The sequence below is a fragment of the Mustela lutreola genome, chromosome 7 (assembly GCF_030435805.1).
Source record: "Mustela lutreola isolate mMusLut2 chromosome 7, mMusLut2.pri, whole genome shotgun sequence".
NCBI classification, from domain to species: domain Eukaryota; kingdom Metazoa; phylum Chordata; class Mammalia; order Carnivora; family Mustelidae; genus Mustela; species Mustela lutreola.
The window spans coordinates 136,967,845-136,985,447 of NC_081296.1; the positions used below are offsets into that span (position 1 = coordinate 136,967,845).

At 41.3% G+C, this 17,603-nt stretch overlaps 1 protein-coding gene across 3 annotated transcripts in view; it reads right to left on the reverse strand.

Annotated features, from left to right (window-relative positions):
• Nucleotides 1-10,509: 10,509 nt before the first annotated feature.
• Nucleotides 10,510-17,603, reverse strand: part of GPATCH2L (G-patch domain containing 2 like) — a 54,285-nt gene continuing 47,191 nt past the window's right edge. For all 3 annotated transcript variants that reach the window (XM_059182743.1, XM_059182744.1, XM_059182742.1), the window contains exon 10: nt 10,510-13,790. In XM_059182743.1, the coding sequence (XP_059038726.1) occupies nt 13,630-13,790 (161 nt within the window). In that variant the 3' untranslated portion in view covers nt 10,510-13,629. The remainder of the gene's footprint in view (nt 13,791-17,603) is intronic.

The window sequence follows — 17,603 nt, forward strand, 5'->3', positions numbered from 1 at the left end:
AATGTTCCACCTGTGCTTGAAAATAATATGTAATTCTTCACATTGTTGGGTGTGATATTCTTTTCATGTCCACTAGACTACAAATTTATTATACTATTTAAATATTATGTATTTATAACAATTTCTGTCTATTTGTCACATCAATTACTAAAAAAAGATATTTTAAACATAGTTTTGCCCATTTTTATTTATGTATACTGAGGCTTTATTATCAAGCTTAGTTGAGAATTAGTGTGTCTCTCTGGCAAATTGAACCACTTATCAGTGATTGAGTCAACGTTTGTTATTTAGTAGAGATTCTTAACTTTCGCTGATTATCTTCCTCTTACATTTTTTCTATCCTTTTACTTTCAGTCTTCCTCTACGTATTGGATGTATCTCTTATAAATAGCATATAAGTAGATATTTAAAATCTAGTATTATTGACTTTATCTTTAAACTGGAGAGTCTAGTTCATTAACATTCATAACTGGTAAGTTTAAATTCTTTTACCATCTTATTTTATGCTTTGTTTTTCTCTCCTTTCCAGTTTATTGTTTTTATTTTTTTCCCCCCATATTAGCTTAAATGCTATATTATTCTCTTAGTGGTTATCTTAAATATTTTAACATGTCTACTTACCTAAGGCCCCAAATTGATAAGATTCTTTAATTCCTCCCGAACAACCGAAAGGCAGCTGGACACTGTTAACTCATACCATCCCTTTTCAAAATTATGTGTTTTGTTGCCTGGTGTTTTAAAGCCTTTTTTTTTTTTTTTTAAGATTTTATTTATTTATTTGACAGAGAGAGATCACAAGTAGGCAGAGAGGCAGGCAGAGAGAGAGGAGGAAGCAGGCTCCCTGCTGAGCAGAGAGCCCGATGCGGGGCTCCATCCCAGGACCCTGGGATCATGACCCGAGCCGAAGGCAGCGGCTTTAACCCACTGAGCCACCCAGGCGCCCCTAAAGCCTTTCTTTTATTTCTTGAAATATATTTAAAACATTTAGTTTATACTGCGTGCCAGTAAGCGCAGTATCTAATGTGTTTAACTCTGATTGTCCCACATATTGTTTCTGATGACTCTCACTCATGGTCTCTCCTTCTTTGGTTTGTGGTTTTTACCTATGAGCTACCTATAATCTTTATAACTATCTGTGATAGTTATAAACTAGTTTATAACTATCTTTGATACCGGGACTGAAGTTTCCTTCCTCGTGAGAGAATTTGTGTTGGCTTTGCCAGTCATCTAAGGTTACTCCTGACCTGGGTCCACTGTAAATTAAATTTCCATTTACAGTATTTTAGACAGCACCAGTAAAATAAACTTAGGGCATAAACCTTTATAAGAGACTTGCTGGGGCACCTGAATGGCTCAGTCAATTGAGCATCTGCCTCCGGCTCAGGTCATGATTCCAGGGTCCTGGGGTCAAGCCCCATATAGGGCTCCCTGTTCAGTAGGAAGCTTTTGTCTCCCTCTCATTGTCACTCCCCCTGCTTATGTTTTTTTCTCCCTCTCTCTCTCTCTGTCAAATAAATAAATTAAAAGGTGCAACTTGTTAAACATTTTTAGGTTAAAATAAACTTTTCCTCAACCCATGGCCAAGGTCAAGAAAGGCCTTGCTGTTATTTCTGCTTGGTGGGTTTACTTAGTATTGATGCTTATGCTCTGAGAGTAGCCCTTTGAGGGCCCCCACTTTGTGGGAGATCTCCGGCTAAACTGCCTGGTTTGAGCAGGTCCTGCTTTACCTCCTGCACCACAGTCACCATGACAGAGGCTCAAGGGGACTAGGACTCTGCAGATACTTTCAGAGTGAATAATGGCTTTCATCTCACTTGTCACCCAAAGTTGAGCTTTCACAGAACCTTTGACTTCTATGGGTTCTTTCATTCCTTGTTACTGGTTCAGTGCATTTAAATTGATTTTTTTTTTTTGGACCCTTCAGAATCAATGATAAAACTCACCCACAAAGTAAGAGAATTCAGTAAGGTAGCAGGACCTAAAATTAATTTACAAAAATCAAAAGCCTTCCTATATAAGAATAACCAAGTAGAAGACATAATGGCAGAGAAAACCCCATGAGTAGCAACAGAGAAGATGGAATACTATGGGGTAAACGTAATAAGAAATGCATGATACCTATCCAAGGGAAAGTCTGAAGCAGTCTTAAAAGGCACAGAAACAGACATGAACAAATGGAAATACATCCCCTGTTCATGGATAATTTGGATAACTCGACATTGTAAAGATGCCAGTTCTCCCTAAGTGAGTTAATAAATGTAATACAATCCCAGTTAGACATGTTGGTACTAGTTTATATGGAAAAACAAACATGTAAGAAAGGCCAGGAAAACACCAGAAAAGAAAAATTATACAGAGAACTAGCTCTATCAGATATTAAAGCACATTATCGTTTCGGTTATTGAAAACATTGTGCAACTATGTACAAGCGGACACACAGACAAGTGAGTAGAATCAAAAGCTCAGAAACAGACCCAAGTACATACGGTCCTGGATTGAGTCCTTGACCAGAAAAAGGGAAAATGGGTGACGCTGAACTAAGTGGGTAGTTTCGTTAACAGGATTGTATCGACATAATTTCCTGGTTTCCATCATTATACCATGGTTATGTAAACTGTTAACATTAGAAGCTAGGAGAGGGACATATAGCAATTTTCTATACTATTTTTGCAACTTTCCTGTAAGTCTAAACTTATTTAAAACAACAATGCCAAAGGCAAGGGAAGCAAGGGCAAAAATGAACTATTGGGATTTCATCAAGATCAAAAGCTTTTGCACAGCAAAAGAAACAGTTAACAAAATCAAAAGACAACTGACAGAATGGGAGAAGATATTTGCAAATGACATATCAGATAAAGGACTAGTGTCCAGAATCTATAAAGAACTTAGCAAACTCAACACCCAAAGAACAAATAATCCAATCAAGAAATGGGCAGAAGACATGAACAGACATTTCTGCAAAGAAGACATCCAGATGGCCAACAGACACATGAAAAAGTGCTCCATATCACTCGGCATCAGGGAAATACAAATCAAAACCACAATGAGATATCACCTCACACCAGTCAGAATGGCTAAAATCAACAAGTCAGGAAATGACAGATGCTGGCGAGGATGCGGAGAAAGGGGAACCCTCCTACACTGTTGGTGGGAATGCAAGCTGGTGCAGCCACTCTGGAAAACAGCATGGAGGTTCCTCAAAATGTTGAAAATAGAACTGCCCTATGACCCAGCAATTGCACTACTGGGTATTTACCCTAAAGATACAAACGTAGTGATCCAAAGGGGCACGTGCACCCGAATGTTTATAGCAGCAATGTCCACAATAGCCAAACTATGGAAAGAACCTAGATGTCCATCAACAGATGAATGGATCAAGAAGATGTGGTATATATACACAATGGAATACTATGCAGCCATCAGAAGAAATGAAATCTTGCCATTTGCAACAACATGGATGGAACTAGAGTGTATTATGCTTAGCGAAATAAGTCAAGCAGAGAAAGACAACTATCATATGATCTCCCTGATATGAGGAAGTGGTGATGCAACATGGGGGCTTAAGTGGGTAGGAGAAGAATAAATGAAACAAGATGGGATTGGGAGGGAGACAAACCATAAGTGACTCTTAATCTCACAAAACAAACTGAGGGTTGCTGGGGGGAGGGGGTTTGGGAGAAGGGGGTGGGATTATGGACATTGGGGATGGTATGTGCTTTGGTGAGTGCTGTGAAGTGTGTAAACCTAGTGATTCACAGACCTGTATCCCTGGGAATAAAAATATATGTTTATAAAAAATTAAAAAATTAAAAATTAAAAAAAGGATAATTATACAAAAAAAAAAAAAAACTTAAAGATTTTTTTTAAAGAGTTTTCAATCCAGAGCTCCAAAGAATGCGTTGAATAAACTCTGAGTCACACTAACATGGAACACCAGGAAAATGGCCATACGTCACCACTGTTGGCCAAAAACACTACATTGGTTCCATTTTACAGAGCCCAGATAACTTTGCTTATAGCATGGTATTAATGAGACTGAAATCATGAGATCGATGCCTGGGATGGGCCAGCTGCATTGGTTTTGTCCTATAGACACTTTCTGCAGCACTGAAATTACAAAGATTGTAAAGTTCCCCAATAAAAATGGTGTAGATTCATCAACACAAATTTACTGTGGCCAGTGAGAAAAAAAAGTCCCAAATGCATAGTTTAGAGTGGCAACTTTGCTACTGAAGAACAGTACGAGGGATTAAGATTACCACACTGTACATTAAATTCTACCAAGATAAGGTGGTTTAAAGGGAATAACCTCAGACAGGCATCAAGATAGAACACATGTAGAATTCAGCCAGCCATGGGGCAAACTGAGTATTTCATGCTCCTAAGTATGTCAGTAGCTCCTACAAATAGACGGATCCTATTTTATTTTCCAGGGAGGTGATCGAGGCACTGGCAACCTGTTCACATCTCCATTCAGCTTTGTCTGCACAATGGGCCAGTTGCATTGGCTTTCCATGACTGCATGGCAGAGGAATACTGTGACAGTTCTCCAAATCAGCAAGCAAGCCAGATTACACAGGGTCCTTCACTTTGCCTCTACCTCTCCCTCTCCTCTATACTGTCAGCCGCACTGCAGTGCCCGGTACAAACCACACCCTTTATGGCCTCCTCCTCTCTTCACTTAAATTCTGTTCATCCTCCGGGACTTGGTCCCATATTTTTAAACTCCTCCCTCTACCCAGCTTGAGTTGGAGTGCCTTCCTCCTTGCTGCCAAGATCCCCTGGTATTCTTTCTCAAAGTTTATCATTCTACCCTGGAATATTTGCTTTGTGTCTTCCTCAGAAGACCAGGAAGACCATGACAACAGGAATATCCTTCCTCTTTGCATATTCAGCAGCTAGCAGTGTGCTGGACCAAAAACGTGCTCTATTCACATCTAATGAGTGAAGGGACATTTGGAAAGGCCAAAACCATTAAGACCACTGTCTTGCTAGCAGCTCTGTGAGATGTTTAGCAAGATGTTCAGAACAGTTCATTGCTAACATTAACAATTCAAAGTACATGTCCGTCTGGCTTAGGGATCCATTTTTGTTTTGGCCTACAGAGGACAGTATCTGTTCACTGCTATGGATTTGGAAGATTGTATTGACTTTTGCTCTGGTCACTTCCAAAACCAAGAATCGACCAGAGAAACTGCCTATCTTCTTTCCATGATGTAGGCACAGAGATGTGCCCATTCAGAGTTGCTTTGACAGAGAAACAGCCCATCAGGAGCAACAGGTAAATGGAGTCAGAGGGTGTCACGAGACACCAGTTCCAGGCCCACTGGCACACAGTTAATTTCAGATATACATGGCCAACAGGTCATTTGTATTGTGCCAACAGCACAGGGTATTACTGGGAACAGAAAGTCTAGCACAAAACAGACTTGGGAGTTTGAACTCTGGCTTACACTGATTAGCTATGTAACTTTAAGCAAGTTAGTCTCTAACTATAAGCATATTTCATTGCTTTAAAACATAGACTTACCTACCTTAGAGTTGTTGAAGATTGAGATGCTGTTGACAAATGGCATATAATTATCACTCAGTAAATAGTCATCATTACTATTATTATATTTTCTCTAGGGGCTCTGGAAAGGCTCAATCTGGTTTCATGCAGAGCATATCTGAGAACTTTGGGCAGCAGCCACCTTCCCCAAAAGGTCCCTGAAGAAGACTGGCTTAGCGAGTGCTCAACACAGGTTTGTTCAATGAGTAAATAGGACAATGGCCCTTGAGGACCTTTGTTAGTCTTATCAGCTGTCCAGCACCTGAACTATTCTCCTATGTTTGAGGAATTCCTCCAACCCCAACAGACGCTACACATTCCAGATAACCTCGTTCTCACTTCCTGCAGCTAGGACATAAGCACATGAGTGCTAATCAGATCCATTCATACCAGACTTTGAAACAGAAATTAGTGATTCAAAGAAGCCCGGAACACACAGGATCCCTTCCAGTGAGGGGGAACCCCCCGACATATAGCTCCTGAGGCACCAAGTTATGATGGTAATAAAGTAGAAAATTGAGTTCCACTTTACTATTAGTAGAGCTAGGGCCTGAAACCCCAGTAAATATTCTCTAATATTCTCCAACACAGTACCAAAGGTCAAAAATTGGTGAGGAAATGAGTCTGTTTCACCCCCTAAACCCAAACTAACTCTTACCAGCAGCGGAAAGTAAAAAAAAAAAAAAAACCTGAAGCGAGCACTAGATGGAGGGGTAGCGTCCTTGTATGTAGAAGTGGGCCCAGGCCTCCTTACCAGTCCAAGATCCTGGATGGGAGAAAGCAGAAGAGGGACCACAGTTCAAGCCTGACTCTTTATGAATGGCAACCCCAAGAATATCTATGGGGGTGATCCATCTTAGGATCTGAATAATGTGGTTAGCAAACTTCCTACCTCAATGGGCCAAGAGGAGGGACAAAGAGAAACAAAGGAAGCAGCAGAGACCTTGAGCATGACTTCCTGTGTCTGCAACAGTGATGAAAGGATGTAAATGCTTCGCTGTAAGTCCATGCTTTAAGTCAGTGCATTAGGTGATACAGCAAAGGAGCTCACTCGTACATATGTGTTCATTGAAGTACTGGAGGTGAGGACAGGGACATTCAGAGTGTGTCGGATTGACCCACCAACCCATCTGCCCACCTGTGGACACTGCATAAGCAAAGTAGTGGAAAAAACCAGGAGAGAGCAGGGTCAGAACAGGCAGAATTCCAAAAAGAAAGTGGTTATATAGCATGAAGTCATCAGCATCAACCAAAGGGCTGTATTTTGACAACTGGAAATCACTGGTGAACCCAGCAAGAACAACTTTAATGGTGGTGAGTGCAGCAACCACATTTTGGCATGCCGGTTCTCAGCCCCAGCTGTACCACTGTTTTAAAAAAGAATGAAGCCTGTCCCACCTCTCCATTCTGATGTAATTGGTCTGTGGTTCAGTGGGGGGAATTAGGATTTTTTAAAATCTCCCCAGGTGGTCCTAATGTGCAGCCAAGGTTAAAAACCACTGCTTCAGGGACTCAGAATTAATGAACAGGCAGTGGAAGTGAGGGCGGTATCTTAGTGGCAGTCAAGGGGTATTTTCGTTTTAAGAGGGAATCTTTACACACGTTCAAATGCAAAGATGTACGTGCCAGGAGTGAGAAGCTACCGCTAGATTGAGCAAGGTATCTGATCAAAGGAGAGGGACCGAGGCATGGAAGGGATTTGTCTTGGGCAGGACAAGCACTTACAAGGAAGAGGTGAGGAAGGGTGTATGTCAGTGTGTGCAGTGGGGGACTCCCGTCTAATGCATTATTCCCTGGAAGGAGTTGGGGGAGATTAGCTGCTGAGGTCGAGAGAAGGTGGGGGGTAAGGAGTGTGAAATGGCCACTGTCCACAAGAGCTAATGACAACAGGACTGGGATAAATCCTGAGAGCAGTTCCAAGTGTTGCCATGATTTGGGGGTGGCAGAAGTTTGCATAATCATGACAATTGTTCATGTAGAAATACATGGCCCACTGGGAGGAGCAACAGGTAGAAACTACACAGTGAAATGTGTTGATTTAAGTCCAAGCCACCAAGGCCACTTATAAATTCTCTGATTTTTTTTTCTTTTTCAATTAAAAACATTCCATTGAGGGATCTGCAAGAGTTAGAACTCACTTCTTGAGAAAGAAAATGCTCATTTTCATAATTTACATCTTAAAAATCTTTTTATATTCCCATAACTTAAAAAGCATCTAGTAACAACACTTTTGGCCAGAGGTATTTTTAACTGGTTCTCAAGATGGAAAAGAAAAATTACATGGTTTTAAGACTGCAAAAATGGAAAGGAGAGCTTAACAGCTTCCACATGTGTGTTAATCATGTTTTCTGCTTTCTACAATAATTATGTTTTAACAGAGTAAAAAACCTTTCTGGCTGGGGGAAAACTACCTCTCCCAAAGCTAGCTGATTCTTAGAAAGATAGCAAAGGACTCTGCCAGCAGCATGCTTTCGGTGTGCAAACAAACCATGTATGATACAGCCATACCCTCTCCATCTGACCTGTTACACTCTAGGAAGCAATCATCCCAGGGCCAGGTACCAGGCAACCAGGGACTAGACTATAGCCTAAGGCCCCCGAAAGTGTCGAACTAGCCATTTCTAGACTGTTCACCCTGCCTTACCTTCCCTTCTTAGAGGAAACCCCAATAAAGGCTCTGGCCTAAACCTGCTGCTTGCTCCACTCTTCGGCCTCCTGACCCAAACCTGGTATTCATCCTCTGGTCCTGCGTGGCAAGCCGTGCCTTATTTCCAGGAAAACTGTAATTTCAAACTTTTCTTTGAGTGGCACAGTCCTCTCCATGTCCTCACTTAATCAAACCTTTATAAATCAAACCCCGGGCACAAAACAACATGAACACCTGAGAGATGATACCAGAGAACTCCTCTTTGGCCAAACAAATTCCCAGAGAAAACTTGGGTCTGTGGGCTTTGGTCATCAACTAGAGCCTTGCCCAATTCAGACAAATAAAACCCGGAGAAAAAAATGGTTGTGATTTCATTTCAAAGCTTTAAGATTAGAGCATTATATTCTGAAATGCTGAATCCATGAGTTAGAAAAAAAAAAAAAAATAGAACAAGCAGTTGCTATTGGCCACCAAGCCCTGCAGAACCACTGAAATGTAAAACAAAGACAATAGGGTGTGATTAAGTGGATCACTGAAAATTGATTTTTACATGCTCTGAAGTACCAAGATTAAGCCCTAGCAAAAGACCACCAATAACTCAACAAGTATTTAACATACAACACTATGTTCTCAGGGTGGTTTTCTTCTTCTAAATATTTTCATTTTTGTGAGCCATACCTTAACAACTTCATCATTATTATGCTGGAAAATGCATGACATTTTCCCAGGAAATTAAGATGTAATGAACAAATACCATGAAATCATGGACAGCAGTATCTTACACAAATGTTTTACCATCTATTGTGAAAAATGACTACCACTCACAGACTAAAAATTCACTGTTACATTTTAATCCACTTTAAAGGTTGTTTCCATCCATCCAAATATGGCCTTGACGGCAATTTTCTCCACATCATTCTTTCTCAATATTTCCCGATCTTTTGGGAGCTTTAGGGAAAAAGTATGGGAAATAAAGACATTAATTAACAGTTGCCGCAAAGAATCGTATACAAAACATATCTATACTGATGGAGGGAAATGTTAAGTGCACCTCAGAGCTTAAAGGGGGATGCCAACATACTAAAACATTTAGGTTCAGCAAAGCCTGTGGTTCTCAAATGTCCACATGCACCAGAGTCCCCCAGAGGGCTTGTGAGACTGCCGGGCCCACCCTGTTTCTGATTGAGTGGGTCTGGTGGAGTATGTGCTGCTGCTGGTGGTTGAGGGGCCCCAACACCCCTGCTCTGCGCATCTCCCCTTCTCTTCCTCGTGCCTTCTCACTTCTGGACGTTGCCAAGATTGTTTTCCCTGGTCAACATCTTTGGGATCTGCCTCATTCTTCAATACTGTAGTCGAAGAGCTTTTATTCCAAAAACTCGGCAATTTTAGTAAGTGCTTATCATATCTATTTGCAGTGGCAGGAAAAGTTCTCCTTTTGGCAATAAGTTTGTCAGGCTGGTTAAGAACCTTACAATCCACTCTCTTTGGTGAATCATTCATTTTCCTTGCTTCTTTTCGATGTTGCTGTTTCCAGGCATTTGACATTTGTCTGTTTGGGGATCTTAATGGAGTGTGAAAGCATCCCTGGGCCATCAAAGCAGAACCCACTGATCCCCTCACCTCCCTCTGTGCCATTTCCTGATGGGGTAGGAACCCATCCTGACTGCTTCCACCATCAGTAACTCTACTGGCTGGCACAACCGGAGCGGGAGACAAGGAAACATGGACAAGTAAGACAGCTCAAGCATTAACAAAGGAAGCAGCTGACACCAGAGCAAGCTCCTTTTACCATCCCTCCTGTCACCCTGCGAATCGTGACGGATCCTGTAAACTGTGCCCCCGACCAGACCACATCCACAGTCCCTCGAGTAAGCCATTCTGTTCTCACGCTGGCTCAGAAAAGGTTCACCAGACTTAGGGAATACTGACTGCGGCTCCTAATGCTGAGACTTCTACAGAGCCTTGTCCCCAGGAAACAAAAGTGTATGGCCCACACCACAATAATGAGGCCAAACTCTAGAAAAGACCTGAAATGAATCAAACATCACCTGGAGCCCAAGCAGAGAGGCCATGGCATCAGCACTGACACTGCCAGCCTCGCTCCTTTCTCTTGTTCAATTTCAAGTGACAGAGGTCTGTGATGGCTCTGCTCCTCTGCGGCTCCATAACTTCCAATGCTGTGGTCTAGACTGGGTCTCTGATGCCAAAAAGCAAAAAGATAGGTCACAGTCCTCTACATGGGAGTCATGTAAGTGGTTTAATTACCTATTGTCAGTGTGGAGCTTTACTCATTATCAAAGGACGCCACCAGCACCAGAGAATAAGAAATTTTATTTCAGCTTTTGGTCATTTTCCTGCCAAAACAGCCTTGTTTGCAGCCTGTTTCACAGCAAAACAAATTTTCAACTGCATTTGATTTCAAAAGAATTCAACGTTAAATGTGCCTTATTTATCAAGCACACACCACTCAATAAAGACCACACTCTGCCTCTCCTAAATTTGGCACCATGTAAACAGCTAATTCTCTCTTCTGCACAGGTCTTACCAAAAAGCAACACAAGAGTTTTGATACAAATGAACTTGTTCCCTTTAAAATGCTGTATCTGAAAAATAATCTCAAATTCCCTTGTAAGCAAAAATTTTTTAGGGATTTTTAGGAATGATGTTCATACAAGTGGATAATATCTTGACTTTTGCTCCTTGTGGAAAACGCAGAAGATTAGGATTCAGACAGGCAGACTGTGTGGCCAGCTAGGATGAATCAGAAGTTGGAAATACATAAAAACTGTGGAACTCAGCTTTGTTACTACTTTTAGGCAGATAAAACACATGTGAGCTCCATGATTATTCTCAAAGGAAGTCATGCTATCAGTTTTTTTTAAGAGACTACAAAACCTGATTTTGAAATTATATCTTTCGTTAAAAGGTAACAGACTTTACTCAATGTATGATATCATACACTTGGCTACATAAAAAAGAAATTTAAAATTTATGGTTCAAAAAAACACTCAATTCTAAGGTTATTCCTCTGGAATTGACTCATACAGAAAACAAGCGAAGTAAGTTGGTTAATAATTCTGTCAGCATGCTCATGCAGCAGCTTAAAATGAGGAGCACAATTTACAACCCTGTGTTGCAAAGTATTAATAGCTGTTTCTTAGGCAATTAATTTTCTTCCCCACTTATTACAGGCATATCTGGCATTTTTGGATAATCCCCACTGAATGTATTCAAAGTAGAAAAGCATGCCCAAGAAAGATGATAAACATTCATGACACACGGATTCAAAATTATGGGTCTCAGAGTGACTCAGATATACCAAGGGAAAACAAAAGATTATAACCCAGGGCAGAGGAAGTCCGAAAGTCTGGGATTTTAGTCTTGGCTTGATCATGTGATTTTTTTTGGCAAGTCGCTAAACTCTGTGACCATTCTTGTCTCTCTAAAATGGCAGTACAACCTAGAGATGTTAAAAATGTAAATAAAGTCATATATATAAGTTATTTGTAATCACAGGTAGATAGGAGAACTGCCAAGGCAAGAAGATGCTATCTGCACTGTGGAGATCTGAATAGGACATGATCACAGGACCCGTCTCTGCAAGAGCCAGAGCCTAGTGTGAAGAAAATAAAATTATGCCCGTGTATTTTTCTCTTAAATCCAACAAATTATGTTACAAATATGTCTCAGGACACGATGGGGACTAGGTAAGAATGCACATATGACAATAATGCACATATGATAATAAAACCCCCCCTTCATCGCTAAAACAATATAGTAGTGCCATTTCATATTCAATAGGCACTTTATTTTCTGTACTGCCCTGGATGCAGCCCCAAGGGGTGACAGGAGAACCAGGGGTGGCTCCCAGGGATGCAGGGTTGGCTTTAATGCTACTCCTCACCTCCTAATCTCCCACCTGCCCCTCCCTCCACCAGACTCCTCGTTATGAACAACTGAAGGACGTGTTCTCCCTCTCACAGAAAGTGCCATTTAAATCAGCTTCAAGTCCCCCCTCCCAAACAGAGTCACACCCAAGCATCAACAAGGAAATCCTGGAGTTAAACACTGATACATAAGGACTATCATTTTTAAAGGGAACACAACAGAGCAGCCCACCCCACGTTCTGTGCGAGGAAAAGAGACAGCTGCACTTCGGGGAAAGGAGGCTCTGTCCCACTCGGCACCTATTCAAGCACAGAAAATATCCAGGGGCAGGGCTGGGAGTTCCTCTGGGACATTGCCAGAGAAGTGGGCACTTAGAGAACAGTTTCTCTGTATTTCAGAGCGAATGTACTCAATTCATATAAAAGAAGAACCCTTCCGTCAACCAGGCCCCCAAATGACACTCACGATAATACTTCAGAAAGGGCGGCTTTTCTCCAGCAGCTCAGGCAGCCACTGATTCCTCATTTTGACAAAGTAGCATCCAACTTCAGGCACAGCCATATATATAACTCCACACGCAGCTGAGCCGTCATAAACACACCAAGTATAAAGGCGTGTCAAAAAGACATTTTTCTCCCCAAAGTATGGCCCTGAGAAGCCATTATTATAATAGAGTGTGGATTTCTGCTGCAGGTTATTGACCTATAAGCTAACAATAAAAGTCCCATTTCGTACATAAAAGCTTACACTGTGACATGAAGTATTAAGACACGATCCACTGACTATTTTAAGTTTGCGAAACAACTCAACCACTTCTTCATTACAGCATGAATGTACACATCCTCCTGTGGGAGAACAGCAACTCCGGAGACACGGCGAAGTACAGTCCAGCCACCGAAGATCCCATGAGGCTGCCTAGGAAAATGGAAGAAGTTCCCACTGTCCGTGCTGCTGGGGTCTCCTCTGAGGCTCCCGAAGGAGAACGTGGTGAATTTGGCTTATGGCACTCTCAGTGAATCAAGACCAGGCTCAAAGGCAAACTCTATCTCCTGTAAACACGATGCCACACACAGGTCTCAACTCAGTGTTTACATCTGTCCAGAACTGGCTACAAATTTGGGACTTCCTCAAATGGTATTAAAAGCTCTACATAAAAAGTATGCAAAAGCAGTTACTAGTTTTTCAGGAAAAGAGACATACCTGCTAAAAGCAACAGCTCTGTACACAGGGCTGTAGGAAGCTGCCGGGGCTACAACAGCAACGTAACAAACACAACATCGGGTGACCTTTTTTTTTTTTTTTTTCTTTTTTTAAATTGCTGCTGCAATACTTTACTTTAAAAAAAAAAAAAAACAGAAAACCAAAAAACAGATTTCCACATGATTTCGTAAGAGAAAGAGTCCACTGCTTTGTGTGAAAGAAGGGTCATCCTGGCGGTGGAAGGACTGGGAATGTCAATTACACTACGCGAGATTCTGTGATACCAAGTTTAGGATGCGTTTCACAGCATCCAGTGGGCTCCTGGTGGGCGGGATCCTGCTCTCTAGCTGTATCCAGAGCTCTTTTCTGGTGGCATTTTAAAAAACGTAGCTGGAGCGGAGTCAGTGGCTTTCTCTGCAGCAGAGGTCCTGACCAACCACTCGGGGTTTGGAGATTTCGGGACCTGTGATGTTGGCGTGCTTGGTTCCGCTACATCCACGTGAACTGGTAAGGTGGTTACAATGAAAGAAAGGAAGAAAAGATCAAGGGGAGACAAATTAGAATCCGAGACACTGCAATGCACAAATCTCGGAATGTCTTTATTTTTTAACCTATGAATCCAAGTGGCTACACGGTTTTTTTCCCCTTTCCAAAAATACATACATACATACATACATACATAAAGGCAAATTTCAGAGAGAGAGCAAATATTTCTCTACCTGAGAAAATGGGTTGAACAGAACAAATAAATAAATTCAGTCACACAAATTCATAAGACAGTCATGATCACTTATCGAGCACCCACGAGCCAGGCACTGTGCTATGTAAGTACTGTCCAACCAGAATCTGATTTCCTAATGCAAACCCTTCCAAGTAGGACTGTCATCTCCATTTTCTTGATCAAAAACTGAGGCAGAGAAGACAGCAGATACACTGCTCGGGGACACAAAAGAGCTAGTTAAGTAGCAAGATTTAAACTCAGATACTGGAGGTCAAGCCCTTAGGCTCTTTCTGTTACATCCCATGCCTCCAGTAACACAGCATTTCCAATAAATAGCCTATCATAAGAAAAATCACACAATTAGGCCCAGTGTTTTTCAATAAGGACACCAAAGACATTCTGGACATGATAATCATTGCTTGTGCAGGGCTGTGCTGTGTACTTTCAGACACTTACCATTCTGGACGCCATCCACTGAATGCCAAAAGGACTCCTCAGTCATTTTGAAGACCAACACTGTCCTCCCATTTCCAAATGCCCCCTGAGCTGAGTGGTACAAACCACCATCACGCCCACTGCTTGAGAGTGAATGAATATACACTAAAATACAGCAAAGTCTAGAAAATTTTTGTTTTTACTTGTCACTCAATTAATTTCACCCCTAGAAATGTAACTAGATCAGTAATTTTCAAGTTATGGGTCCCAAAATCAATTTAGTAGGCCATGACCAGTCCTTTTCTTCTTAATGGAAAGGAATAGGATATGTCAGAGCAAACCCAAGAATTTATTTCATATTTACACATACACTCACATACATATTCAAACACGAATTTCTTACTGTGAGTTACTGTAAAAAACAATCCGCAGGCTATTTCTCTGTGGCACATATACGAGAGGTTCTTGAGGGCAACAGCTTTCAAACATGCTGGAACCTCACCCATGGCAGCAAGAAATACATTTGACACCACAACCCAAATCTCAGTCTCTCCCTCTCACACAAACACACACACGTGGGCACACACTCACTTACTCATATTTGGCTGAAAATAAATTTCACAAAACTGTACTTACAGTTACTATATGGTATTCAACTGCAATGGGGGAAAAATCCCTTATCCTAGGGAAACTGGGGGTTTTTGCTTTATATTTTTTAACTATAATATTATTTTACTATGGTAAAATACAGGTAACACAAAATTCACCAATTTAATCATTTCTACGGGTACAGTTCCGTGGCATTACATATATTCGCACTGCTGTACAAGTATCACCACGATCCACACCCAGAACTTCTTGACTGGCCCAAAGGGAAAGACTGTACCTGTTAAACAGTAACTGCTACTCTCCTCCTTCCCCAGCCCCTGGCAGCCACTGTTCTACTTTCTGTCTGCACATATTTGACCATTTGAGGTACCTCGCACAACTGGGATCATGCAGGATTTATCCTTCTGTGCCTGGCTCATTGCCTTTAGTATTATGTCCTCACCTGTGCTGTAGCATGTCAGAGTCTCCTTCCTTTCCAAGGCCAAATAATACTCCCCTGTATGTATAAACCACATTTTGTTTATTGATTTATCCAGCAATGGAAACATGGGTGGTTTCCACGTTTTAGTTCCTGTGAATAATGCTGCTATGAACATGGACATACGAATTATTTGTTTGAATCCATGCTTTCAATCCCTTTGGAAAAATACTTAGAAGCAGAACTTCTGCAGCATATGGTAGTCCCGGGCTTACAACTGTGACAAGCCACGACCCTGGGCCCCACGGCGGCTGCACTATTTTACATTCCCACCAGCAACGCCCAAGGGTTCCGATTTTTCTCCATCTTTCCTAACATTTCTGTGTTTTCTGGTCCTTGACAGAGCTATACTAAGGAGTGTGAAGCAGCCCAGAATCACTTTTGCACACGTTCTCTCAGAGAACACTGCAGTATTTTTCACAGTGGCATAAAATGGGATATAATCCAAATGTCCATCAGAAATGTTTAATTATAGTGTACTCAGCACAGTCATACAATGGAATACCAGATGTATATGGCAGTAAAAAAAAAGGGGGGCCATTTTAGCAGGACAAATCATGAATGAATCTCAAAACATAACTCGGTGAAACTTGTAACTTATAAAATAAGACATCCCATTTACACAAGCCTCCAAAGAATGCTAACTAGACAATATACTGCTTAGAGAGCTATATATGTCTGTTAAAGCTAGCTGAAAAAAATCCCCAAAGAATGATAAATGATTAACAAAAAAGCCTATTCACATAACAAAAAAACCATATGAGGATAATGGTTACCTACGAGGACAGTGGGAAAACTGTAAAGGTGATGTTCGTGTTCTTGAAGTGGATGGTAGGTACACGGATATTTGCTATTACTGTTTTTCTTGACACCTTATCTATTTTCCAGAAATTTTCTTTCATAGCCCTTCAATATTTACTATAAAGCATTTTTAACTTTAAAAACCATTTGAACTTTAAAAATAAAAAGAGGCAATAAGAATCTGTCCTACGACACCTGAGATAAGGGCCAACCTACAACGGAACTACTGAAACCAATCGCAGGGTTTTAGAATAACTTTCAACTTTAAGATTCTATTCACTTATTCATAGAAGAAACGCCAAGTGAGGTCCTTCTCTGAGCTGTGTATTATTTTAGATGCTCAGGTTTCAGAAGTGAGCAAAACAGATTAAAAACTCCTGCTCTTGCAAATGCCCCTCTAGCATCGCTGGCCTGGCATTTGGAATCCGATGTAACGAGTTAACAGATTAACTGCTGAGTACCCTTCCAACAGATGCCCGAAGGACATATAACCTACCCCGGAGACTGGAAGGTCAGAAGAGGCTTTGGGGATGGCCAAAATAGGGCTCTGAATACAATGTCTTATCCTTCCCCGACTCTCCTTTATCTAAAGGAGGCACATGTTTAATTTTTGAAAGAATGGGATTTGTACACCAAAGGCTCCATTCTTGTCATTCATCTCATGGACATGAAATCTGGTTTTCATCTGAGTTCCTTGTGCTTCTTATAGCCACTTCATCTCAAATCTTAGAGAAAATAACCCATTTTTTTCTTTTCCAAGTACATTCTTTAAGAGCATAGAGGGCCATCCCACTTCAGCGTGAGTTACAAACTTGCCCTGTTCTGGTGTTACTGAAACAGAAGCAAGTTTACATGGTTACTCGCTAAAATCCAAGGGTGGCTCTGTGTACCAGATACCTGTGTAGGTTATAAAGTCATAAAGGGAAGGGGAGTGGAGATAAAAAGGAAATAAAGATGCTACCCTTTCAAGAAGGACCTACTTGACCACGCCAATGAAAAGCTCTGTTTCCCTGGCCTTTCCTGAGTGTTAATGTAAAAAGACAAGGAAGACAAGCTACTCCTTTCTGCTCTTCACTTCTCTAGCCTTATTAATACCTTTAAATTCAGTCAATCTCAACTCAAAACTTTCCACCAGTGGGGGAGGGGAAAAGGGAAAAGATTTGTGGCTGCATGTTTAAGAAAGAAGCTGAATTCATCACAGTGACAGGGGAGAGTGTTGGCAGAGATCTGAGCTATTTATTCTTTTAGGAAAATCCTATAAAGAATGACACAA